Source organism: Echiichthys vipera (genome assembly GCF_963691815.1).
Source record: "Echiichthys vipera genome assembly, chromosome: 18".
Taxonomy (NCBI): domain Eukaryota; kingdom Metazoa; phylum Chordata; class Actinopteri; order Perciformes; family Trachinidae; genus Echiichthys; species Echiichthys vipera.
The window spans coordinates 10,543,720-10,570,617 of NC_139843.1; the positions used below are offsets into that span (position 1 = coordinate 10,543,720).

The following is a 26,898-nucleotide window of genomic DNA, read 5'->3' on the forward strand; positions in this document are numbered from 1 at the left end:
TATTATTATTATCATTATTATTATCAATAATATATTTGACTACATTATTTGTTTCAGATGCATGTTCTGGTCTTTTCCCTCATATTTCACAGTGCGTTTTATAATTGTTTACTATTTGGTATGAAAAATATAGTGAATCAGTATAAAATCCGTACACTTTAAGATGCCCCTGACAGCATCACTGATGATTCACTTCCAAACTGAAGCGCCTGTCCATTCCTATCATCAATTTAACTAATAAAACAGGACATTTTCCCGATGTTTTCACACCAACTACGCTATCATAGCTGTTTCAAAGAATAATTAACATGTTGGATAGAGCTACCGATATAATGCGACGAACCCACCCTACTCCTGCTAGCTGCGGTTAGCATCATAATGTGCAGATGTGCAGCCTAAATGCTGAAACACACACCGGTGTCACCAGCGACATCAACACTGGAGTCGATGTAACGTTCAAAGGTCTCTTATCGCCGCGACGCGCCTCCCGCTGACAGTTCACCAACAACACCAGAGGCGTTTGCATGAATTAACAGCTAGCTACGGCGGCTAACTATACAAAGCACCATTCAGCCACATAGCACAAATACTGTCAGCTTATTTACCTTAACGCTGTCTTCCTCCCCGTCGACATGTTTGGTTTCTCCGTCAGAAATATATATATATTTATATTTTTTTATCGACTGTGTTGCCGCTGCAGGAGCCTGGGGAGACACTGCTCACTGCTGCCGAGGGGAGAAGACCGGAGACAGGAGGCTGCAGCTTCCTTCTTCCCCACACAGATAACGGGGAAGAAATTGCTCACAACAGCAAGCAACCTAGGGAGAAATGAATGGTTGTGTGCAGGGAAGAGTTGGTATTAGCCGAGCCCGTGTGTGCATTAGACTCATAAAGAATAGAAAGCGATATCTCGTGTTATCGCGGCGTTTCCCCTTTCACCTGTTTCACCAGGTTCAACTCCACAGTCTGCACGTTTCAGTCCGGCTAGGAGACAAAATATGGTCCTATGTTTAGTGTGGTGGGCTGCTGGATACTGTCTGTTATCATAGTACTTTACGTTATTTATAATTCAGCCTCATACTTGAACCAGCGATCTTCAATAGGCGGTCCTCAGAGTTACTGCAGGGTTGTTGTTATTTTGTTTTTTTCAAAAATATGTCATTATATTATGAAAATAGACATCACATAAACGCAACGCATTATTTGCAATGATACATTTGTGGGAAAAAAAAAATACATTTACACAAAATTGATGACAGGCTCACTGGCTTATAGGCAAGGTAGCCACTCAGGTAACCATGCACATATGCAGGATTCAATGTGCCTTCCAACATTTGTGTTTAACATTAACATATGGTGTATACATATATGAATATGTTGATAATGATCATCGTGTCCCAATGAGATTACCTTTATAAATAACGGTGACAAAAAAGTAACATCTTTGTGTGCACCATAAGAAGCTGTGTGCCCTAGCTGTGAGGCCCAGTTTAATATGCAACTCAATGTAATACAATAATTGTGGTAGGGGTCCCTGCTTCATCTCTCTTTCAGCTGAGGGGTTCTTGGCCTAAAGCAACTACATATTTGTATTCTTAAATCAAAGTGGAGTAAAAATAAAGACCTCAGCTCTGTCTATGCACCATTGAGAAGGAATACTTCACACTCACAATAATAATGTTTATATCAGTCACACACCCGGCATTAGGTCCTGGGGCCAAATGTAGTTTTGACACTGTTTTTGGTGTGTTGACATTGAGCTTATATGGTGCAACAATGATGATTTAGTTTCAGTTCATTAAGCAGCCATGTGTTAGTATTGTGAACTGTAGCTCATGACATGGACACGACCTGGACATAATGCACAATAAGTGCAAAGAAAAAGGGGTCAGTGGGGACCACAAAAGGATTATTTATGCCCCAGGGCCCTCTGGTAGATTAATTCAGCCATGAATAATACAGCTTCAGGGAAATGTAAATATTTAGACTGTGGATTTAGAGTAAATCTATTTGTCTCCAGAGAAAGTACCAGAGTCTTAACTTCAGAACAAGTTGATTTTTTACATAATAGATGTTAAATTGGCTGAAACATTTGTGCAATACCTGCTGACTGATCCAGGAGGTGCAGCAGAGGCAAGTAAGAAGTCAAAGACAGCATATTCAACTGTCCAGTATATAACATACACAGTACGACTATATACGGTATACTACGATTATATACAGTATAATACGTAGGATTGCATGATTGAATCAGAGGTTTAAAAGATGCTTACAAGCAGTTTCCATTGTACTTTTTTGGAAGATTTAGAAATAAATAATGCAACCTTAATGGGGAGCAAATTGGAGCATGTTGAATTTTTCAGCTTTTAATTATGCAAACAAACAGACCAATATTTCAACTCTATTGTGTAATCATCATTCAGCCACCAGCTGCTGGAATGCACCCTATTTTTACTAAAATGATGCAACCATCTCTTTGGCAAAATTGTCCCTATAAAAACAAGGAATGATGCTTTTATAACAATCAAACAAGAGCTTTAACAAAAAAGACTGACAAGCAAATATGAGAAGAACAGAGCAAACACACCTCAAAGTGCTATAAAATGCTTTATTACAAAATTGTGAACAATGCCTCAGCAAAATATTGTTCAGGCCCATTTAAACCCAACCGAGTTGCATAATTTTGATATCTTTTTTAACAAACCTTATCAGGGTTTGCAAAGAGCATAATTTGACTTGAAGTAAAAGTCATGAAGCAGGTGTAACTTGATAGAAGAATCATGTACAACAAGTGTTTTGAACAAATCAACACTATCATACCTTGAACAAATAATTGCACCTGTAAATCAAAACTGTATCATTTGCAAATAAAGTATCTTTCGCAAGGCACATCAGTTGGTATTAGATACTTAAAAAGACACATTCCCACCAACAGTCTTAAGATCTTCAAAATATCAACTACAGTTGCCACAATTAGTGACCAGTTTTGTTTAGTGTATCAAGACATGTTGAGACAAATGCGATAACATAAAAAGAAGATTTGACCAGCTGCAGATGAAAGTGCTTCATCTCTAAACTCTGGCTTCCCTTGGCTACCTAAGAGAAGTGTGCAATTCATACATCACAAAAAATGATTGTGCACAACAAGACAACATGGAGACGTACAACTGTGTGCAGTGATGAGAGAGAGAGAGAAAAAAAAAAACAGTAGGCAAGACAAGTCACTCTTAAGAAGACTAAACTTTGTTAGCTTGACGTGAAATTCAGAGTAAGGATTTTTTGGCTATTAGGCCTCATAGTGTAGCATAAGCCTGTTTCTTACTTGTAATCTCGGTGCAATATGTGAACATAAAACATATCTTGAAAGAGTTGAATAAGTCGAATGCAGATATTTAAGTTACTTCTTTAAGTATCAAAATATGTATTGGTGACGAAAGAAAGATCATGGCAGAATGTCTTTGGCAGAGCTCTTAAGAAGATAAAGAATGCTACAGTTGCATTACAATATGTAAAATAATGAACAGTGTTTCGCTTTCACTTGTTATCGTATAGAATAGTGTAAACAGGCATAATAACACTGCATATATTTTGCGTGTGCTGCGCGTCGGCATATACTGTACTTGTAACAACTCTTCAAGTTCATGTGCCTATTCTAGCAAAGGTGAATGAATGATAGAGATAATACAATTATCAGTACAAGGATATAAAAATGCCTTGAGAAACTCTAGTTATTTCAATTGAATTTAAGGTTTGTGTCTAGAAGAGGCCAAAAACAACCTTGCATTATACGTAATCTAACCTCCAATCAAAACATTCAGTATATATTCCTGGGATTTGTCAAAATAAGCTTTAAAACACGTTTTTTAGAAGAAAAAAAAAAGACATCCCCAGTAAGAATTTAATCCAACTCACACTAATTGTCCCATTGTTTACATTCTACCAGAACAGCAACTGTTACAGACAGGATATGGGACAAATAGAGAAGGTTCACCCATACTAGTGTACATGGGCACTGATATCATAGCTCTGATAAAGTATATATCTGTCCATTCAATGTCCTCCCGGACAGCTGGATGGAACCAGCAGCAAGCGGAGGAACAGTGGTCCTTCTCTTACTGGTACCAGGGGGTCTTTCTGACCCAGTGCAGAGTGAAACCTGCATCTGTCCGGATCTTAATGGAAGCTGCCTCGGCTTCCCTGACTGTCTCCTTCACAGACTGCATCAGGTTCTGAGCATTGTGGACCAACATCTCAGTAGCCTGCCGAAGAACAAATAAAGAGATACAGCAATCAGGGTGACTGAAATAATCTTTTTTTAAACTGTTATAGGAAAACAATAGGAGTCTTGTGATTGGCCACATTGATCATAAAGACTCTGCTCACCTGCTCTGATTCCTCTTCACTGATGTTGGTACGACCCAGCATGGTGGCCTTGACTGTGGACAGGATTTTGAGCTGAGTGCTGATGGTGGGAATGCGCTCGCATACCTGAAACGAGGTCAGAAAGTCGGGTGAGGTCAAACAAAACAAAGTCTTTCCAAAGTTAAAAATCCACTGCAAAACCACTGCAGATGACTGAACTGACCTGGAGCAGGTTGGTCCGGATACGCTTGTCAGTACATTGCTTGGCCACTTCCTTGGCCAGCCGTGTGACTTCATCAGAAGCCTTAGCGATGTCCTTGGCGCACTGGATGAGGGCACGCTTGTTGCCACTGCCTCCACGCACCAGACGTGACATCTCAGCCATAAGCAAGGCCATCCGTTTGGCAGCTCCAATGATGTCATTTCCCTATGAGGTGCAGCAGGAACATAATCAATCTGAAAGTGGATAATTCCAATGTAAAAGTCCATAACTTAGTTAACAGTGTTCACTTACTTTGCTGGACCATTTGCGGGCTTCATCGTGGAGCTGCCTGGCAGCCACCATCATGGGCTCGTTAACCATATCACCAGTCTGCTCAGGGAACTCCTCATCTTTCTCCTCTGGGGGAGGAGGCCTGGGGGGAGGAACCTCGCCCTCAGGAAGTGGAGGTTTGGGTGGTGCTGCCTCATCGTTAAGCTACATGAAGAAGTCAGAGTAATTATAATTCAGCAGACACTCATTTTGGACACTTAACTGAAGCAGATTGAGATAAGTTGTGCTTATCTGAGGACTTACATTAAGCTGATCCAGTTCAGGAGGAGGTGGTGGGAAGTCTGGCTCTTGGGGCTGGAATGCCTCCCTGACTTTTGCCACAGCACCAAGAATCTTAAAACCTGAGTCCAGGAAGCCTTTCTGAAGACCTGGATATCACAAAACAAACACGTATATCACCAATCACAATGTTGCACATATGCATAAAACATATTCTTAAAACCCGTCAGCAACATCAACTTACTTGGATCCTGAATATTTCCAGCCACCGCTTTAGCATCCATCACCATTGGAGAAATTGTCTGGCTCAGCTCATCAGACGCAGCCTTAACCATTTCCCTGAATTTGGGATCCTCAGAGTTCTCCACCTCTCGTTTCGCCACCAGCAGGATACGGTTGGCTCTGCGGGCGATGCTGGTGGCACCGGCGACCAGCATCTGAGGCTGGTGGTTGGCCATGGCCAAACGGCATTTTTCCAGGTCCTTCTTGATGGCGTCCTCTGAGGCATCCAGCAAGGATTTGGTATCGATGGCCTCGTCCACCAAACCTAAACATTCATAACATGTTAATATAGGGAATTACAAAATGGAGTCAGGGAATAAACAACATCTTTGTGGCACCTCACCTGTCATTTTCTCCACATTGTCAATCCACTGATTCTTCATGGTTTCAAAATGTTCATATGCAGCTTGGTTGCCAGGGTTTCTCAAAAGAATACGAGCAGCAGAAACCACCTAAAAAACAATCAGAGCCATTAATTGTCAGTACAATGGACAATTGGCTCAATAAGCAAAAACACTTAAGCTCTGTGATTCATAATGCAGAGTGGAAGGCAGACAAACATAAACAGATACAAACATTAAACCATTACATACTTGTGGTGTTAAGTCTCTTGTTGACTTGACAGCAGCCTGGATTCCCTCCACTGTGCTCTTGTTGGCAGTACCGACAGCAGCAGCCTTCTCTGCTGTGGTGCCAAGCTTATTGGCATGGTTCGCAAAATTGGCAGCCCTTTCATCAAAGACCTACACATGATTAAATAAAAACAATTATCCAAAAGGGTTCTTGGAAATAATACAACACCCTACCGATAAATATAACACCACCGAAGGAGGCGTGTCGCAGTGAGATCACAGTGAGGAGCAGAGTGACTGTACCACTGACCTCATCTCTGTTGGGGGCGTCTAGTGGGGCAGTGGCAGCCACTGCCAGTAACTTGATGGGGGTAGTGGTGTCACTGAAGATGTCTGAAACTTCCTGAGTCATCGCCTCTTGCATCTTCCCTTTCAGGTCCTGGGACGTGGACAAACAGATGTTACAACCTCATTCATGGTGGCTAACTGAGATTACAGATACTCGTGTTACACTAGGAGTCCAACTAAATTGCCGATGTTGTAGATTAAGAAAGTACAAATTCCTGAGCTTCCACACCCTCTGCAGTAAGGAAATGTTGTATGAAAGCACATTATTGGGGTTTTACTTGTACATTTCAATTAGAGAGAATACTTGCAGTAAGAATATTGTACTTTATATTTAATGTGATGGCTGTTGTTGATAACTATCATGAAGATTTAGAGCATAAACTACAAAGGCCTCTACAAAATGCAAACTTTTAAAGAACTATGGACAACCTGTTGTTTTAGAATGTCATTACTAAGAGGATATTTAGGAAGTTTCAAGAAGTTCTCAGCCTGTAGCATGCAATCTTGTAACTCTTCTGAAAGAATGAAACCCCAAAATTGAAGATTGAGATTTCCATTCCTTACATTCCGTTTCCAATTTCCATTAATGCTCATGAACTTTTTATGTGTAAATGTAATTTTTCCCCGAGAAGGATCCTTTGTGGACTATTTTCCAATTCTGGTTATACTACTTGTACTAAGGATTTTTTTTCAAATTTCTTCCACCACTGGTCACCAGCAGAGGGAGTTGTTTCTCCATCTCTGTGTATGAATCCTGATCTATGACAGTGTTGCTACAGCTCTGAATGAAAATGACTTACTTTCAAAGCCTCCTGGAGCTGCTGAGCAACAGCCCGTGCCTGGGGAGAGTCCCCTTCGCCGCGGGCAGCCAGGTCAGCCAGCTGGGCCATAAGCTGCTCTACCTGCTCACATTTACCCAGCAACTCCTGCCTATACGGACCTGGCAGGGCGTTGGCCAGCCTGCGACCCTCTGCCACCAGCCCGCGGATGGCTGCCTGGCCTAAATACACGTACACAAAGACAAACATATACACATTAAGATTCACAAACAACATTCCGCTAGTTAACTGCTAATTAAGATTACGTTACCTCTGGGTGCATCAACACTTACACAACCATGGGCTTCAGTGACACTAAAATAATCTACCTCTTCTGGATTTTTTTGTAAAATCAGGACATAAATATATTTTGGATATCACTACACAACAATTATTTGAGTATAGAAAATTAAGCCATATCACAGTTGTTTTTATCAACTGACAAATTGTCTACAAAATGTCATACAATTGTGAAAAAGCCCATCACAATTTACAAATAGTGTGAACAATAGCCCCCCAAAAAATGTATTAGGACATAAAAGAACATTTGAGAAGCCAACCAGATAATGTTTGCCATTTTTGCTTGATAAATGATTACATTATCATACTAAACTGAAAATTCTTCTGCGCTAGTTAACGGTAAAGTTGCTTTTTAATGCCAGAGTTTAATTTCGCCACCTCCTGCAAATAGCTGTCGCTTGAATACTGGGTAGTTGAGAAGATAGTAGATAGTTTACTTATCATTACTTGTATCAAAACTAGAGGGGAAAGAAAGCAATGACTTACTTACTGTATTATTTCATACTGTTTTGATGAGGTAATCCTTGCCTTTATCATATTGTGTTAACCAATCAATCTTAGAGCAGCAAGCCTACAGCCATATTGTTAACATATACAAAGATGTCCAGGATTGAGAGGAGACGAGCCAAAACCAAGGGGAAAATAACTGTGTTGGGAGAGCGTTGTGGAATGTGAAGTACAGTAGAGGACAACATGGACACAAAGTGTCTGGTCTGCTTTTCAACCACAGGAGCAGTGGAAGGAATGTCAGGAGAAAGATAGAGAGAAGAGGAAGTTGAGGAGGATGGGAGCCATACTCACCCACACCACTGTCATCTATTGTTGGATTGTCAATCCAGCGCTGCGCTTGCTCGATCTTTCCTTCCAAGTGAACAGCTGCCTTTGCAGGCCTGCTGTTGGCCACAGCTTTGTTAGTCTTGGACTGCAGGTTCTGCAGAGCTGTTGCAATCTGCTTAGCCAAAGCTCTGGCCTCAGGAGTGTCACCTTTACCCCTATAAGGAATTAAAAATGGCAATGTTTTATCATAATGATATGGCTGAGATGAGGTCTGTAAATGGCCAGCTACAGTTAGAGAGCAAATAGCTATCAATCAGTTGACCTCAGAGCCCTTTATTTAGAGGCCTGGTTTAGTCCAAATTTGAGTACTTCACCCAAAAATGAAGTTTAAAAAAAAAGAAGCAAAAACCTATGCTCTAGTCCACTTGCCAAGTGGCATGAGAACAGTTCCAGTCAAATTGTAGTAGAAAAGCTGTCTCTCCAACAGGAAGAGTAGAGAATTGTTACAGGAAAAACAGAAGAGATAAAATACCTCACTGATCTACCAGCAGGAATAACTTTCAGCTCAAGTTCATAACCATTACTGAACAATGATCTCAAATATTCCTGCATATGTAAAACCAAAACCAATACTTGATTTAAAGCATCTGAATAACTGTTATTGAGTGTAAAAGCAGATCAATGGGGTTAGAAAGACTAGGCAATAAAAGTCAGCCTCAGACAAAAAAAAGAAAAACAGCATAAAATGATGCAATATTTACAGCAGTCAGCGACTTACTGTCTTCTGAGATCAGAGAGCTTGGCAGTCATGGCAGCGATCTCTCCAATAGAGCGCAAGATGTCATCTCTTTCTTTGGGGTCCTCACACATGTCTGCAATCTTTTTGGCCTCAGTGAGCAGGGCCTTGATGTTCTCTTCTCCCTCTGGGCTGGCGTTAGGGTCTGCCAGCCAGTTCTGAAGTGGCGGAAAACACACAAAAAACAATCAATTATTTCCATTTTGAGGTTTGTATCCAAGTTTTCCGAGCCAAACAGGGTTAATGGCTCACCTGTGCAGCATCAATCCTTTTGGCGATGGCCTGCTTGGAGTTAGTCATGGCCTCCAGCTTGCGAGCAGCATTTCCCACCTTGCCAGTTAGCACATCGAGCCCCTGGGAGACCTGCTGTGCCTTCTGCATGGCGGCTGGGGATGCACCCTGACCTCTGGGGTGGACAAGGAAAACACATGGATACCAGAAACTGCAGCCCTGCTATGCCTTAAACGGCCACACATGCAGACTTCTTTATTTGTTTACTCAAAAGCTTAAGCCTTTTGGTCCCCCTGTTTAAGAATAGTGTTTCCTAACTTAATGCTTCTATTATGAGACAAGGCTCAGAGGTATCTCTCAGTTTTCAGAGGAGTAACTCAACCAGGGGTTAAAGTAGATTATGGATTAATACCAGACAGCTGCTTTTAATCGAGCGTGACTCAGGGTCCGTGGTGACAATCAGATATCATATGAGAAGGCTATCACTCCCACTCTTACACACTTTAATCCCCTCTAATATGCTTACTGCCTTACACTCCCCTCCCTTTAAGGATGGAAAAGAAAACTACTGTGTAAAAGCATTTATCAATTACAAAAAATGTAAAGTTGATTACATAATCATATAGAAGAAATGAGACTAGTGAAACTATCTAGTGAAAGAGATATGGACTGGTGAAATATTAGGGGAATTATATTTTTGTAGTTGTGATACACACACACACAAAGCAGTGTCTTTTACCTGGCCCTCATCTCAGACACCTGGTCAGTCATCTGACCCAGGGTCTTGGCTGTGCCCACGATATCTCTGCGTTCTTTCCCAGCACACAGTTCTCCAACTTTCCCAGCTTCGTCAAGGATCTGGCGGATGGCCTGCTCGCCTGCGTCCCCTAGAAGCATGACACAAAGTCAGACACATCAATAACGTCACTTGATACAACTAGATTATGAGCCTGAGGATGTGATCACCAGAAGAATAAATAGTTCAAGTCCATGTAAAGCAATGACAAAAGTGTGTCAATTATTTTATTGTAAATCAGTAAACACTGCAATGATACAAATGAACAGTCACATCTACAGGACTAAGCACCGACTTTGCCTCATAGTTGTAGCAGTTATGCTAGTTATAAGAGTCTTTTTTTTTCTTTAGGATGATAACACGACCGTGAAGATAATTTCCACAATAATGTTAATTTCCATTACGTGTTAACATTGAGCTAACGCCTGTATCCACTTTTGGCTTCATAAAGGCTCAGTTTTGGATACGACAACTTGTGATAAAATTCTCGGTTCTTTACCCTCTTGGTAATACATCCTACCACACAGCTGCTTTAAGGCATTTTTCTGTTTTTTGCTAGCAGACAGAATTAACCAGGAGTCACCTTCACATAATAAAAAGTCAATAGAGAGCGATGAATTGTTTCCACTCCGAAATAAATGTGAAAACTGCTCTAACTCCATAATTCAGTATTAAATGAATTACAGTCATTTCACATGTTGACAGCAATCCTTCTCTGACGTGTATAATGTGTTTTGAAACAAATCTATGAATTTACACAGACTTTAAGGTACAGGACATGGAAGTTTATTACCTGGTTGAGCATTTGGATCCCTCAGCCAGTTCTTAGCCTGAGCCATCTTTGAGTCGATAAGCCCCAGAGCCCTCTTCATGGCTTCTGTGTCCTTTGGGGTTTGAAAGACAGAATAAATGAATAACTTAAAGGCAATCAATGCAACGAAAGAAAACTACAGGAGTCGATCCATGTTCTCTTAGTCATTCCATGTGTACACGTTCTCTCTAGAAATCGTGACATGGCTATAAGAGATGCTGGAATCTTATTTGTATCTAAAGTCAGTATCCCTGTAAATTGTATTTTTTATGTGAATGAGGTTAACATGTGATTTCATAATTATATTGCTATTTAGTAATAAGGTCATGACTTAATGAAACTGAGCTTGGAATGTATTCCTCCTCAGTTACATGGTCAAGGAAAGCTGGTCATTGTTCTGATTAAACCCAGCTGTTAAGCTTAACAGCGGAAACACAGCAAAGTCCATGTGCAGCATCGCTAACATCTGTCAGGCACAACCACGTAGCGCATGCCGTTTCCATTATTCTTTCACATCATCAATAATGAGCGTGTCATGTTATAAAAAGCCAAACGACTTTTCCATTGTATCTCAATCAGAGTGGATGGAAATACAACAATATGTCCAACAGCGGCTGGCTCGACAATGAGTCCACTCATTGTCGAAATCTGCAGAACAAAGCATAGTCCTGTATTACATGGAGCAAAGCAGGAGACCAGAGCGGATGAATGAGTGGTTATGTCAGCTTATTTTTCATGACGGTAATTCAGAAAACACACATTACTCTCCTTCCTAATTCAGCTTGTATCTTAATCACAGAGTTTATCTAGAGATTCATACCAAGTAGCAGAATAAGAACAACCTAATGCTTGTTTTAAAATACGTCTGAGCCCTCACAATAATCCCTCTGTCATAATATAAGATAACAAGTATTTTTGTTTGAATAACTGGGAGTGTGGAGTAACATAGCAGAACATGAGAGGGTAAAAAACAGGAATTATAAGGTTGTGAAGTGATGTCACCAGAGCTGCGGGGGTGTGTTAGTTTATTGTTCAAACTTGTGCAGCTGCTGTTCTGTCCCCCCGTGTGTACGTGAGAGAAAACGTCAGGGAAGTGAGAGATGGTTAGATATAGGATCTCTGAACTTATATCAAATGCAAACACATTCATTACAGCCTATAATCAAACTCAAAAAGGTATTACTCAAAAATTAGACAAGGTGTGGTTCATTGCATTAGTGAAAGGGATTATGTAAGTGAGAGGGCGTTCATGGAAATAGGATTTGTGAGCAAACAAGGCCATATCCCTTGGATTAAAACTTAAAATGTGTCGTTCATACAACATTATCCATATCAGCTTTTCTATGTGCTCCCCTCCTAAAGATGTTACGGATCAAGAAAATGCTGAGAGGATTTTCATTAATGACCCAAATCAATACTGCATGAGTCAGGTCCATCAATAATTAGACAGGTTGAGGACATGCATACAGTGAGGTTTAAATGACATAGGAGGAGGACACACAGATACAACGTCATGTTATGAAGCAAAACAAATCCAAAAAGGGGGGGGGGGGGGGGGGATACTGCACAGATCGACATTTCAGCTAATCAACCTGCTTAGCACTTCTTCGATAAACATCATTCTGTTAGCAACCCAATAAATTCAAACTGCTAATTAACTCTATCAATATATAGTCAACAGTTTAACCTCACAAATGTCTCACTACTGATAAGCACAAAATGGCACCACAAAGCACAAGACAGCACACACATCTGTCAGACATGCTGCTGCACAACCAAGGGGCGAGAGAGGTAAGGCTTACCTTCTACAGGGGGTGAAGGGAGAAAGAAACGGTAAAAAGAAGGGAAGAACGACATAAATACAAATGTTGAACTGGACAACTGAGAGCAACAAAAAAATGTCAACAAAGAAAAAAGTGGGCACAGAAAGAGCCATTTGGAGAGTGTTGGGACAGGAAAGAAGCACAATGTGCAGAGCAGAAAAGCATGAAAGAGTCCAAAAGCTAAACCAGCTACACAGAGACAGAGAAAGTTAAAGCATCCCTACTTTACTTACTAACTGTATGGAGGCTTATAGCAAAGGCATTTTTCACACCTATCAACCTTTAAAAAAAGGTCATCCAGATGAAACAATGTGCATGCCTTGTTAAAAAAGGGAGTGTGGACGGTGGGAAGCAGACACAATTCAAATTATGCTCATACAAGCACTGCTTCCAGGTTGTGATCCGTAAAGAAAGAGCAAAGCAGTCTCTTGTTCCTTGTGTATATTAATAATAACAATGTGTGCATGTGACAACATGTGGCCGTAGACAAAGTAAAAGCATGTAATTAGTAGTGGGTACCTTGTTGGCCCAAGCGTCCTCGTCCCAGGACGTAAGCTGCAGCACTCTGATGATCTCATTTATCTCTGCGCTCATCTTCTCGAAAGTGAAGTCACGATTATTCGACGCCTCCTCCACACCCTGGCTGCCAGACGTCTTTGTTGTCACAAAGATTTTGATACCTAAATTAAAAAAACAAATTAAAACTATACAATATTTCAACTCAAAACTACCAACCTAGAATACACTACAGGGGTATTTGCTTTTTAGAATAAAAAAGAGAAAGGTACACAAGCAATGTGTAGGGATTCCCTCTTCATGAAGGTAGCGCGTAAATACCTGAGATGAGGATGGGCAGCAGCTCTTTGACTGTGTTCATGGAGTTGACCAACATCACACGGTGCTCCTGGTGTGTCAGCTCCTGCTGTCGCTCATCTATCATCTTTGCCATCTTTGTCATCCCTGGACACAGGCAACAAAACAGTGGTGGAAAGGAACTAAGTACATCTACTCAATTAACATATTAAAGGGGGCGTGTCACGCTCATTTTTGCATTTCTGACTGTTGGGGTTACTTGCTTATTATAGAGATTGGAGGGATTATTGATGCATAAATATTTCAACAATGTGACAGGGACAGTTCTTCAGAATGTTTGATTTTCATACTTTACATTTGATGAATGCAACTTCCAGGATGTGTTTACTTCAGTTAAGCATTGAATACAGGGATTTTCCTTGTAGTGATATGTTTTTTGCAATTAAGTATAACTATTTGAATGCTATTTATAGCACTGCAAAAACATAGGAATGCTGACAAAGCAAAAACTAAACATCACACCCTGACTCTGACAACCAAGACAGCAGAATGTCTGACATACTGTCAAGTCAAGACTTCAGCAGAGTAATCTTGCAAATACAGCATCAGCAGACAGACCTGGTCCTAAGTTCTTTGTGTATGTGATCAAGTCCTCCATAGACTCCACCACCTCTGCCACAGTCAGGTACTCCAGGATGCCTTTACACACACGGATTATTTTGCGGACCTACAATAATGCAATGACAGGAGAGACAAAATTAAAAGCTCATTCAAAAACAAAATAGTATTCACAGAGAAGACCCCCCCCCCCTTCACTTTCTCTCTAATTGCACTCTGACAATGCTGCCTACTGACATTCCAGCCTCTTTGTCCTGCTTCGCTCCAGCTTTATGTGGACTGCTGGAGTCACCACTACACTATACAGAGCCGCCCCTGAGCTACACTGGAAAACATGATGGCACCGCTGACTGATGACTCCTGCTGACTGCTGCAGACAGTGCTGGGACGCCTGATGTCTGCTCCCTGAGAGCTGATCTGCAACTTTTTTATTTTACTCTCCATCGGTGAGATGACAGAAGAATAGGCCTGATAGATGATACTTCTGCCTTCTAAGAGATTTAGGAAGTGTTTGTGTAAGAAATATGGAGTGTTCCATAGATGGTATATTTATCTTCTTTATAAGCCTTACAGTACCCAAGAGGAATGCAGGAATGGATACTGTCCTTATACCAGAAGACTATGTAACAGCAGACCTCTGCCATGCTCAAGTGTCCATTAAAAAGACACTAAGGTCCTGTCAGCTCAGCTTCTGCTCAGTAAAAAAATCAATGGTATAACCTTTACCACAGTTACAAGCCTTATTGGCTATGTTCTGTCCAATTTTCTACTTCTGTTGTCAAATATACAGTATATTTTACAACCTGACCAATGCTGGATATATGAGGTGGATATCATTATTATTTGTCTGAGAATAATACTAGAATACCACTACAAAAGTAATCATTGGCAATGGGAATCTACCCTCCAACAATGTTCATTAAATAACTATAAAATAACTATAAAAAAAGAAAATCACAGAAGTAAAAGCAAAACATAAAACAAGAGAGAGATGTGATAATGATATGTCTGGGGCATTAAAACCCAAACTTTATTGTCACAGCAATCTTCACTTTGAAGTAATGCATGTTTACCATGAAGAAAAAAATAATTTAATTCAGTTTGATTTAAACTTGAAATTAAGTTCAAATTAGAAGAAGAAGTATTCCGTGTAAAAATATTTATTGTTTCAATTTAGTGCACTGCTATTTGATTTTGCATGGCTGGGCAGCCTTGTTTTTTTAACTTTGTTTATTGGAATTTTCAACATAAACAGCATGAACAAGATAATTGCACTCATGGCAGCCTTGTTTAGCACAAATCCAGCTCACATGGCGGTGACACTGACTTTTTTAGTGCAGGAGTTGTAGTTCCTGGTTTCTTGGTATTTTTGTATCTGGTTGCACTGATGTTATCATCTTATCACGAATTCTGCTTCCTGGTTTCTGTTTGTAACCAGCCAAGGAAGCACAGTCACCATTTTGTGATGCTTTATTAATGTACCTGAAGGACTCCAGAGCACAAGAGGCAGAGAAATCAATTCCTCCAGCGTCAGATGTCTCAACAAACCATTATTAAAATGACATATGTTTTTGAAGTTAGGGGCACAACCACATCCTACTAAATGCATGTGTGCTAGAGTGCACTAAACCACTAAAACAGATAATATCTAGCAGTGTTATCTGATTGGTATTTCTTTTCCGTTTCAAAATCAGCATACTTACAATGAATGAATGAATGAATAAATGAATACCTCTGCCTCATCAAAAGTCAGGAGCAGGTCAGAGGTCCCAGAGAGGATTCCCCGGGAGCCATCGATGAGGTAATCCCGAGCAGGAACGGAGTACGGATCAGCTTTCAGCATGGAGGCAGCCTGCACTAGTTTTGTGCATGCATTCTCCACTCTGTGTAAGGAGTGGACAAAGAATTTGAAGATCAGTAAAAAAAAAAAGGAAAACAGAAATCCTCAAAACAAGTCATGCTGATGATACGAAGCCCATCAGAAGCCGGATGGACTGCATGGTAACAGCAAGTTGCCTACAGCCAAAACAGCTGGAAGCTTTGGGAAATGTTTTCACAGAGTAAACTGTATATGTTGTATTGTTACTGCCCTTAGGAGAGATGGTGAGAAATAGCCTAATGAATTGAGCTTGAAGGTTCATTCTTGAATTTGGAAATACTTTTTTAGTCACGCTGTGAGCTGAAAGCTCCAGAGGAAATCTACTGAGACGAGTACAAATTTGTGATATTCTTCCATATAAATACAATTGACTTGACTTTGACCTCTGCAGCATGAGTATCTCTATCTTGTGACAGAAAAGTAAGCTTGTTCTCACAGGATGTGATTTGGACCTCAGGAGGGGAACTACGTTTCCACTGAAATGTAAATGATTGATTGCTTGCCTTTTGGGTACGTTGCACTCAGTGAACTCTAGAGAAGAAAAAACTGCAGGCTCAGCCCTTTGATTCAGCATCATCATGCCACCTGCATTGAATCATTACAGCCATATTGCACATAGAGACAGGCAACAAGCCAAGGGACGACATGTTATAGTTCCCACAGTATACTGCCTTTCTTCTTTTGCCTTCAGGTCAAATGTTGCCACAAAAAAACTTTATTGCTATTGTTTACAATTTTTAGGCATTGCAAAGGGGCCAAACAAGAAGAGCTCAGTTTCCATTCTATTCGAGTAGCAAGTCTCTTGCATTAAAAAGGCTAATGTATGTCTGACATCTTAACTGACGTGAGTTTGTGTGAGTGTGTGTTTCTTTGCAGAGCCAGCCAGCAGTGTCCTTCAGCATGCACTAGCGAGAAACAGCCATGCATTAACTGGACCCCGACAGACACTATATTTAGTGACGGAGACGCATCCCAGCACTAGTGCTGATGGATGACGACAGGGTGACGATGTGACTTCAAGGTGCCAAATGTGTTGAGCCTGACGACCTGCGCCTGCCAATGCATTTCATTCCTGACCTTGTGGGGGGATTTCTGATCCCGCCGCTCCCCACTTTGTCTGCAGTCTTACATGTAATAAGGATTGGTAAAATACTACGATATATAAACCGACAGCAGCTGAGCACAAGTTAATGATTTAGCTTAGGAAAGCAAATACATAAATTATATATGTACATCCTTTTCTACATCAATATGTAGTGTGTGTTTCATGTTTTAATCGAAAGCAGCAGCAGCTAGTGGCTCTTATTTATGAGGGCATGTATGAGTTTGTGACCTTTCTCCTTTAGGGTAAAGGAAGTCCTCCCTAGGCAAAAATAGTATTTATGTTACACCAGGGCAAGATTCTGAGGCACTTAACATGCCGTGTCTGACCTTTGCTTGGGCACAACCAGCCATTACTGCAACAGATAAAGAGAGAAAGAGAGCCAAAGAGACGCTAGTGGGTTCCATATACTAGAGTATAACTAACTATAAGATTTCAACTAAATACATTTTGACATTGTTACTGTATGAAATTGAGATCTGCACAGAGATCCTTCTGGGCTTACTTGATAAAAGCTGGTGGCATGTCCCTTTTCATGATCTGGTCCTCTGTGGTTTGTACAGTGTCCTTCCCCACCTGGAAAACACAGATTCTTTGTGAGTAAAAATCAATCAACTATGATTTAATGTAAAAAAGACATTACAAATAAATAAATAGGTTATAAACACTGGTGACCCATTATTTCTTTAATTAGAAAGCCTAAGATAAATTATGTTTTGTTAAATGTTGATTTAGAAATGTAAATAACATTTTGAGGCACATGTGAATCAATGTTACGAGCAGGTGTTCCATTTGATTTATCCAGTAAGTTTTAAACTGACTTCAACCACTTGTCATTCGCTCATTTTGTTTCATTTCTTCCACGGTCACAGGGGGCTGTAACCTGTTCCAGCATGCACTGAACAAAGGTCAAAGACACTATAAGCAGGTCCATTACAATGTCAACACAGATGCTGAACACTCACACTCACGCTCACAACAACTTAAGAGTTCTGGGAGAACTGGAGCAGGAAACTGTGGCAGGTAGCCCAGGTGAACATGGTGAACACATGGCAGCCCAGGAAGAAAGTGTTTTGGTAACAAACACCATACATACAGCATCCCGCTGAAGTAATTACTGCAAATGGGTTTAGATAAATATAAGATTATTATTTGGATACTGATATTATGAGATTTGATAGATGTTTTTATGTTGTGATTAGATTGCAGGACTTTGGATCACGCGATGCATATCATGACTTAGAGTGCATCCAAGAAATGCCGTGTACTGATTTCAATACACAGACATTTGTAAATCACGTTTGATTTCTTTTGGTGCCTCACCTGAGCTGTATTTTAACAATACTGATGAAAGAGAATAATAATATCACCAAAGGAAATACTTATTTCTGGTTAGCCGGGGTGTGTCCATTACATCTTAAATATAGTTCAGATATTTACCAGCCAAACTAACGCACACACACACACACACACGCACACGCACCTGCCCTGATGACTAGTTCATCAGTCATGAGGATTTTGTATCAGTCAACACTTAAAGCTCTAGCACTATATTTCAGAGGAGCTGGAACAGTCATACTGACTTAGTAATGTCTAGATCTACTCCCAAGCTTTTATGCAACTTGAGCACATATTTCATACATCAATAGCATGTCATATGCGTGAGTAAAAACTGTTACCACAACTTTCCCCCTTAGGGAGTTTTGTCTTTAATCAAGCAGTTTTCCAGAATGATGTTACTTTGTGCAGCGAACCATTATTTCAGCAAGGCAGCTGCTGTGGGGAACGCCAGGACTCAGCAGTTATAATGCGTAAAGCAGCTGAACGTTGCCTCTCCCTCAAATGCCAAAATGACTCACCTCCCCCATCATGACCTCAGCTCTGTAGGAAGACACAACTCACCCACGTTGTGCTGCCGTGGGTGAGAGATCACACGCGTTCAAACAGGGACACGGATCACACTGACTGGGCTAAATGAGCTGCATCCCTGCCCGTTGGGAAGACATTCAATCTTTTCTTTATCATTGTTATTACAACAAATATAAACTATTTGAGTGATTACATCACTGTCACACATAATTTATGGATATATAACATTTTTTATGTTGTTTTACATGTTTCAATGTGCTGAACTTTGCTGACAAAACAAGAAATTTCCTTCTGGAAGTTATGAATTTTAAAAAGGTGATTTGGGAAGTATTCTTGGTGCTGTGAAGAGCATTGCCAGTGAGCTTGTCAACGTGTCCGACTACAGGCAGTAGCAGAGTCCTTCCAGTTGGTTGATGTGGATGCTGTAATGGAGCACCAGACCAGACTCTGAGGGCTTATAAATTAGGGCCAAAGGTTGTGCCAAACTAAAACTGGAGCTTAGCAGAGGCTGTCCATCTCAGAGCGAAGTGACAGTGTAATGCCACCCTCCACCAATGAGTCAGACTCTGAACAAAACCCAACCACAACAGCTAAAGCTGTTCTGTCCTATTCAACTAAAGAGCAGCAGAGCTAAAGAACCAGAGGCATAGAGCGCAGACAGAGTAGTAAATATAAGGGAGGGGGGAGGATGTAAAAAAACAAAGACTTTACACCCATGCCAATATTACAGAACACAGCAACTTCCTTGAGAAAGTAGTAGTAGTAGTAGTAGTAGTAGTAGTAGTAGTAGTAGTAAGAAAGTAATACTCTCAGTCAGTTGTTGTCAATGTTGTCAATACTTGACCAATTTATAGTTTTCTTTTGGGTTCTTTGACAACTGTGACATTGTCATATTTTGAACATTTTATAGAAAAACTGTCAAATTAAGTTCAGATGAATTGATACAAATAACATTCTGACCTTGGAGGACACGTTTTCTAAAAGGTACTGAGAAACAAAAAAGGATTGTTCAAAACAACACTAGATTTATATGAGATCAAGTCAAGTTGAGACATTACCTAAACTGAACAAAGCAGAGAAGACAGAATATACTATAGGCCAACAATGTGGAGGCCAAATAATGAGTGCATGCTTCATTTAACGAGTACTCAGTCATATTCTCCCCAAAGCAACATGAGTTAAGGCTCTTGGTACAGTATGCAACAGGTCTTTGCTGCCTTCCTGTTCTTCCTCCCTGCAGAGCCTCATCCTGCTGTCTGAAGTTCAAAACAGTCTGCAGCCAAACAGCGATCCAAACAATTTGCTGCAAAAATAGAACTGTGACCCGGGTTTATAACCGTTGTTGTCAAGCAGTTCATGATGTCTGTCCTATTTAGCTATTTAGAGCTCCTGTACAAATTATGGGCCAAGTTCTTATGATGCCTACATTGACCGAGCTTGACATTAGCGCTGCTTTACTCTATACTCTGTAGTGAAAAGTCAATCTCTAGTTCCTAGATCCCAGGATGACATCTACATGATTTTTTGCATGATGAAAGGCTTTTATTAATCATCACAATTGTCAATAACTTTTCAGTCAATCAGCTTAATAATAATAAAAAAAATATATTATTTATTGGCATTTGTTAATTCAAAGTGAAGACAGGAAATGGGGAAAGAGGAAAAGATGACGTGAGGAGAGGACGTCCAGTTGCAACTAATTATTTATCAGAGCCCGACTCACAGACTAAACCCCCACACTAATATCCTGTTCCTTAAATAGATCCTACCAAACCATTTAAATGGGGGCAGTTGTTCACGTTCACCTTTTTCGTTTTTTTAAAAAAACAACCTTTTACTGATTCAGTGTCATCTTCATCCAAGCTGTCACACATTGTCTGACGGACTCAGTTACAATTTGTGTCTGGGATGGAAACACTGAAACTCTTTTAACCATCCAAGAGCACTGTGTGGAAACCCTGTGTTGTGAAGTAGTTTGATAAAGTGGCTGCTCCTTTAGAACAGACTCGGCTTTGTTGACAGCGGCCCATTGCTCTGCCAGGAGAAGAAAGGCCACTCTGAAAGCCTCAAGGCGACCAAGACACAGCCGGCCTTTCACATGTTGGGTAGTTTTAGCACAATGCTGTGTTAGTCATGGTGACCACAAAGATCTATGATGGCAAAATTCTGGCAAGCACTTTCACTGCTGCCCTTAGCAATGCCCTACAAATAAACGGTATGCTATATTCTGCACAGAGGTTTAATTCCTCAAAGTGAAACTCTGATTCCCACTCCAAGTGACTTTGTTCTGCAATCTGATGAGACATGCTCATGCAAAGTCATGGAGCAGCACTCCATTAGCTACTCTTGATCAATAGTCTCAGAACCAGCAAATGCTGCATTCTGAGATATCAAATGACTTCTGACTAACAATGACTCAGAGGGGCAGCAGAGAGGTCACACAGAAGGTCAACACCTTTATCATGTATCCGTCAAGAGGTGTTTAACATGGTTTATTAATTTGGTTCAGGAAGTAGCTACACATAGGGTGTCCAAGGCGATGAAAGTCACAAATCTAACAGCCTGCTAAGCCGTGGCCCTGCAGCCAGACAGAATATATCACAACTATCTTTCTCATGTTACAGGAGCTTAGCAGCTCGTACAGTGTTACTAGGGAGCGGCACTCATCTATGTGAATCATTCTCTTAAAAAGATGAGGGAGTCAATACAAGGCTCATCATAGATGAGCTGCCGTTTTCCGACAGAACAAGGATTGCTTTAAGAAGGGAGATAACAAATTTTGACTTTTATTGCATCTTCTGAGGATTGGGGAGGAAGGGACAACATCACACCCAGGCATCCAATCAGATAATTTAATATATATAATTAATACATTATGCATTTAATATATGTCATCATATCCTCCAACCCTAGTTATCAATCATTCAAACTTGATTTTGGTCTGCAGCCATATGCATCTCATTGCCAAGAGAGAGGGGGTTTCCCTTAACAGGCTCACGACTGTTCCTGAGTGGAGCCAACAGCTGACGGGTCTTCCTGACTTGGCTTCCTGAATTTCCTCATCAATTCGTCACTCCTCCATGTCCTCCTATCCTGACAAATTTTCATCTGACTGATGAAAAAAACAGACCACTGAGGCGGTGTGAATCCATTAACAACAGCGCATTTCTGTTAAAAATACATAGTATCTCTCTTCAATAGATACTATACAGACTCTGTCGTTCTTGTATTATTGCCAAGAGGACAGAAACGACTGTGAAAGCATGAAATGATTTCCCTGGACAAATTGCAGGAAGCAACCAGGCAATAGGAAATGTTTTCTTTTGTAAGCCTAGAAGCACTTTACTTACACACGTTTCCCATCTGTAAAGTATTTAAGAAGTGGGTGTTGGAATGGCTGTTAAAGGGCCTCATCAAATAAGGATCAAACCATTTAGTATTTAAAAGCTACCTCAGGTTGTATCTGCTGTATTTCTCTCAAAAGTGAAACACCACAGTTGAGCCAGACTTCCAGCATTTGCATTTCTTTGGTTTTGTTGCATAAAGCCCAGTGGAAATTGTGTAACCTCAGCAATATTGCAGAGGGTTGCTTTTTTTTTTTTCATCTAAATATCGACTGTACAGCCACTGAGTGATCTCCACATACAAGCATCTCTACAAGTCATGTGAGTCTTGTGATCTGCGCTAGCAGGAAGACTAACATTTAAGACTTTATCTGTTCCAGTACCTTACAGCACAGGCATTCATTTATTTATCCCACAACTATAAAAAAAAAAAAAAAAAAGGAGCTTTAAAAAAATAATACAGGTCAGAAATAAAAAAGGGCCTGTATAGTCAACTCAAAAGAATGACTGCTGACATGGAGAAGCATGTTTACAACATTTACAGTCACACTTACAATAAACATTTGTATGTCTATTTGGCTGTGATGTGCTCAGCAACATGAGATCTGATATGAGACAAACTAGACTGATTAAGCCCTGGAGCTGCATACCATTACAGAGAAAACATTGGAGTTGGTTATTTATATACAGCTCAGAAGGTTGAGCCCTGCTGCTACCAAGTTAGTTCTTTCTCTTATGTGTTGTCATTGTTGCAACAGTCTTTTTTGCAAAAGCCACAAGGCCTGCTTATTGCACAAGCATTACACACATCGCCTCTCACACATCCAAATACACCGTTTATCCACATTTATTGATTACGATTAGCCACATTCTGCTAGTAGAGACAATCGCCAACGCCAAGCTGCATTATGGGTCAAACACAGATGTTATATTTAAAGACGAAGCTGATGTGAACAGTGTGAAGGTTTTTCTCAGAGCTTACTTTTTAATCGTATTCAATATTTGACCAAAATTGTTCATTCAAAGCATCAGCTCAACCCCCCTCTGAGCAGGGATGCATTCCTGCTTGCTGGGAATACCTCACATTCCTCTCATTCATCTTTAATTGAGGTGGCTCATTGTCTCAATAGATGCTGAGCACTAGTGAAGGGTCTCTGTAAGACCGGATATATAGGACTCAGTCTTTCTACACTTAAAATAGTGGGTCAGCTCACAAGGGCTAAACTTTTATATTCATGTCAAAGTCATCCAAAATCCAACTTGATTAACTGTGAGCCAAAAATGAGTGAGTGAAGAAGTCTAAATGTTGTCTTCTGGGAAACACAGACAGTGAAGTAAACATCTTTTCTGTGGCACAGCCCCGCCCTGAGAATCCCGATTACTCTTGAGAGTATTGAGTTGCCATCATTAGTAACAAAGAAGCCAAAGATAAGAGCCACACAGTGGGTTTATTTCTGCAACATATGATTCATGGGACTGGTGGGACTAAAACCAAAAGAAATTACATCTGATCCTTAACTACAATGATGTCATAACACTGTCTATGTTGTAGTGTTGCTACAGCAACTGGAAATAATTAGAGGCCTATCCATTCATTCATACCACTGTTGGAAACATCTGATCACAATTCAGTGTCCACAAAGCATGGATCATTTCACCCCAAACGAGCTGAGGTTGCACAGGACATTTTCATATGTCAGGAATTGCTGGCAACCACATGTTAAATGAATCAACAACAATGAAAAGTTTAAAGGCACATTCATTGATTTTAAAACAGGCCAACAGACACTCATCTCTGACATATTATCATCTTCCAGCTAACATTTGCCAATTCATACATCCAGCAGAGATTTGAATGTATTATGAGCAAGTCCACCTGTTGAATGGAAATATGATATTCACTCTTCTTTTATGTCATTTTCTCTTCATCATTAATGGAACTTTAAGCACTATTGCAAGGTTTGATGTTTTTAAGTTTCACTGTGCTCACTTTATGAGTATGTAAATAAAAAGTGGCGTGTCTAACTTTCCTTAACATACCCATCATTATAATTCCTTTGAAAAAACTAGTATATTCATCTTTAACACACTATAACAACCCTGTTAAATTGCACATGCAGATCTTGTCACTATTAGTAGTTAACATTAGTTCAAGTAAAAAGTTTTATTACAAGCAACTAAAAATGTCTGACAGTATTTATGAAATGTAATCCAAGGTATTACAGCAGTATGATTAGGTAGAGAAGGCCTTGCGATGTCAAATAGACATTACACACCATCCAAACACCTCTGTCTATAATACCCCATAAAGGAAGGACGTCTAGTTGGTGTATACGTATAAATAATGTACACAATGGGAAACATACTTATAGTTTGAGAGTTGGTATTGAGGAATAACAAAGACATAGAATAAAGTTAACAGATTTGAAATGGTTATGGACCATACAACTCATTAAATAAATTACATTAATGGTAGGCAATCCCTATAAACAGAGACTTTGTTTGCCGACAAGAGAATGCAGAGCAATGTCCAAATTTATCGCCCAACAAATGCCAGGCTGACAGAGAGAACAACACACAGGAAACAAGTCTGCCTTAATTTAGCTTCTATCCATTTATTTACAAGGCAGAATATCTGACACCCCCTCATATCTTCCTTGCTTCCCAGTGAGACATTTTCCATGTATTGGTTTGTGTTTCGGGCAAACATTTTAAGGAAACAACATTGTCATTTCCTTTTTTTATTGCCATGATAGTTACGATGTGGCTCTGAGGAACACCACTGTGGTCAGGTTGCTTTTGATTCTAAATATAATTGAAACCACAGGTGCATGTGGTCAAAGGGGTGCACTTAATTTGATGGTTTGGAAAGGCAATTTGGGAATGCATAACTAATAGTTCAAAGACATGTAATTACTCTGTGGGGGTAGGAAATCATCATGAGCACCAGCTAGATATGATAATGTAGGAGCACTCCCCATAGTGCGTCAAGAGTGGGTCAAAATTATAGCTACAAGGACGTTATATTTTTACTTCACTTGTTAGTTGTCAGGTTCTCTCAAAACTTTTTGGTTTAAATCTTGGAGTTGGTCTGTGGTTATATGGCATAGGCCAAAATAATTAAAATAAAAGTATTAGTTTAAGTATGCATTTTGGTGCTTACATATGTTTTTCTTTAGATCTCTCACTATTCGATGTGAATGAGTCAGCTAAGGAAAAAAGGTGAGGAGTTCTTGTTTTTACAGACAGACCTACATTCACTACTACTATTCAATTTATTTTTATTTATAGTGTCAAATCATGAGAAGTTATCTCAGGACACTTTTCATATAGAGTAGCTCACACACACAATTTACAAATACCCAACAATCCCCACCTTTGTGTGACAGCAGTGAGGAACTGCAGTTATCGAAACACAGTACGTGACCACCACCACCACAATAAACAGGGGGGGGGTTTTGGGAGGAGGAATATAGCAGAGTTTTTATCAGATCACAAAATCTGATAGTTCACAGTATGCAGCATCACACCTGATCCACATGCAAATTAACAATTTTGACAAACACTTGTGCAGCCTTGGTGGAGGTTTGACAGTCCTATCTAATTATATTTCATACCATTAGCATATTTACAGATGGCATACATGTATAACCTGCATTAAAGATAAATCATTTCTCTAACTCTTCCATGCATGTATGATATCCATATATATCTGTTTGGAAGTTTTGGTTTGAAATTATATGCATCGCAATGAACTGCCCCAGCTACTAACTATAGCCTAGTGAACTAAGGTCCCTGAAATAAAACACTCTATGAGGTTCATTCATATTCTCATTCATATATATATTCAATGGCAACCAGTGCAGCTGTTCTTTCAAATGAAGTGGATTGAAATGAAACAGGAATGGCCTGCTCCTCTACCTGGCTCATTCATACTGGCAGCAGTGCCTACGTCAAGATATGGCAGTCAGCTAACAGAGGAGGCAGGGCATAGTTTCAAGGGGAAAAGGGCGTCACTGCTCTTTGCCCCAAGTCAAACAACTTCAGGAAACTTTGATAGCGTTGCATACACAAATTCTCTGCTATGAAACACATACAACAAAGCTAAATAGTTACACTCGTATACCGGTGAGTGTTGGTGTTTCAGCGGTCAAGTAAGTCAATTCGGGAGCGGACGGTGTGGGACAAAGAGCGACAGGTAGCGTACAATATCCGCCGGGTTTAATACACTTTTACCGGATACACTTTTATAAAAGGGGAGAAAGTTACTCACCCGAACAAGGTTGCTGACAGCCGCCTGCACGGCAGCCACCGGCACCGTCAGATCCGGGATGGCTTTCCCGTCAACTTCACCTTCTTCGTGCATTATCACCAGATGGGATATCTGCTGAGCCACCGGCTCCAGGATACTTTCTATCGTTTTCGTGTGAAAAACCGGCATGGTGACAACTTTCTATCACTATCCAAGAGAAAGAAAAGTAAATATCCTACCACCTAAATGCAGTTTCCTCCCTAAAACTCCCGCTACAAACGTCTAAAACTCTACCAGGACAGTTTCACCCTCCCGTACGAAGAGACTACAACT

General features: G+C 40.3%; 2 protein-coding genes across 2 annotated transcripts in view; both read right to left on the minus strand.

Moving 5' to 3' along the window:
• Positions 1–719, minus strand: part of LOC310960729 (adenosine kinase-like) — a 108,862-nt gene extending 108,143 nt beyond the window's left edge. Inside the window, exon 1 of the mRNA XM_083932507.1 lies at positions 606–719. Coding sequence (XP_083788633.1) covers positions 606–634 — 29 coding nt within the window. The 5' untranslated portion in view covers positions 635–719. The remainder of the gene's footprint in view (positions 1–605) is intronic.
• Positions 720–2,612: 1,893 nt separating this feature from the next.
• On the minus strand, positions 2,613–26,898 carry LOC310960950 (vinculin). The gene is made up of 21 exons (XM_083932840.1): positions 26,587–26,898; positions 17,606–17,676; positions 15,852–16,002; positions 14,120–14,228; positions 13,526–13,648; positions 13,208–13,368; positions 10,848–10,938; positions 9,998–10,145; positions 9,280–9,433; positions 9,010–9,185; positions 8,256–8,446; positions 7,137–7,336; positions 6,299–6,427; positions 6,010–6,159; positions 5,760–5,868; positions 5,379–5,681; positions 5,159–5,283; positions 4,877–5,059; positions 4,586–4,789; positions 4,384–4,488; positions 2,613–4,259 (listed from the first exon to the last, which is right to left on the minus strand). The coding sequence occupies exons 1-21, from the start codon at positions 26,752–26,754 to the stop codon at positions 4,113–4,115; spliced, it is 3,198 nt and encodes a 1,065-aa protein (XP_083788966.1). The 5' UTR covers positions 26,755–26,898; the 3' UTR covers positions 2,613–4,112.

Bases quoted from the DNA above. Each gene is read 5' to 3' on its own strand.
- LOC310960950 (XM_083932840.1), bottom strand. From the start codon at position 26,754: ATGCCGGTTTTTCACACGAAAACGATAGAAAGTATCCTGGAGCCGGTG. The intron at 17,677-26,586 runs GTGAGTAACTTT...TGTGTTTTCCAG, and splicing joins CTGTCAGCAACCTTGTTCGG to GTGGGGAAGGACACTGTACA. The intron at 14,229-15,851 runs GTATTCATTTAT...GCATTATTGTAG, and splicing joins TGACTTTTGATGAGGCAGAG to GTCCGCAAAATAATCCGTGT.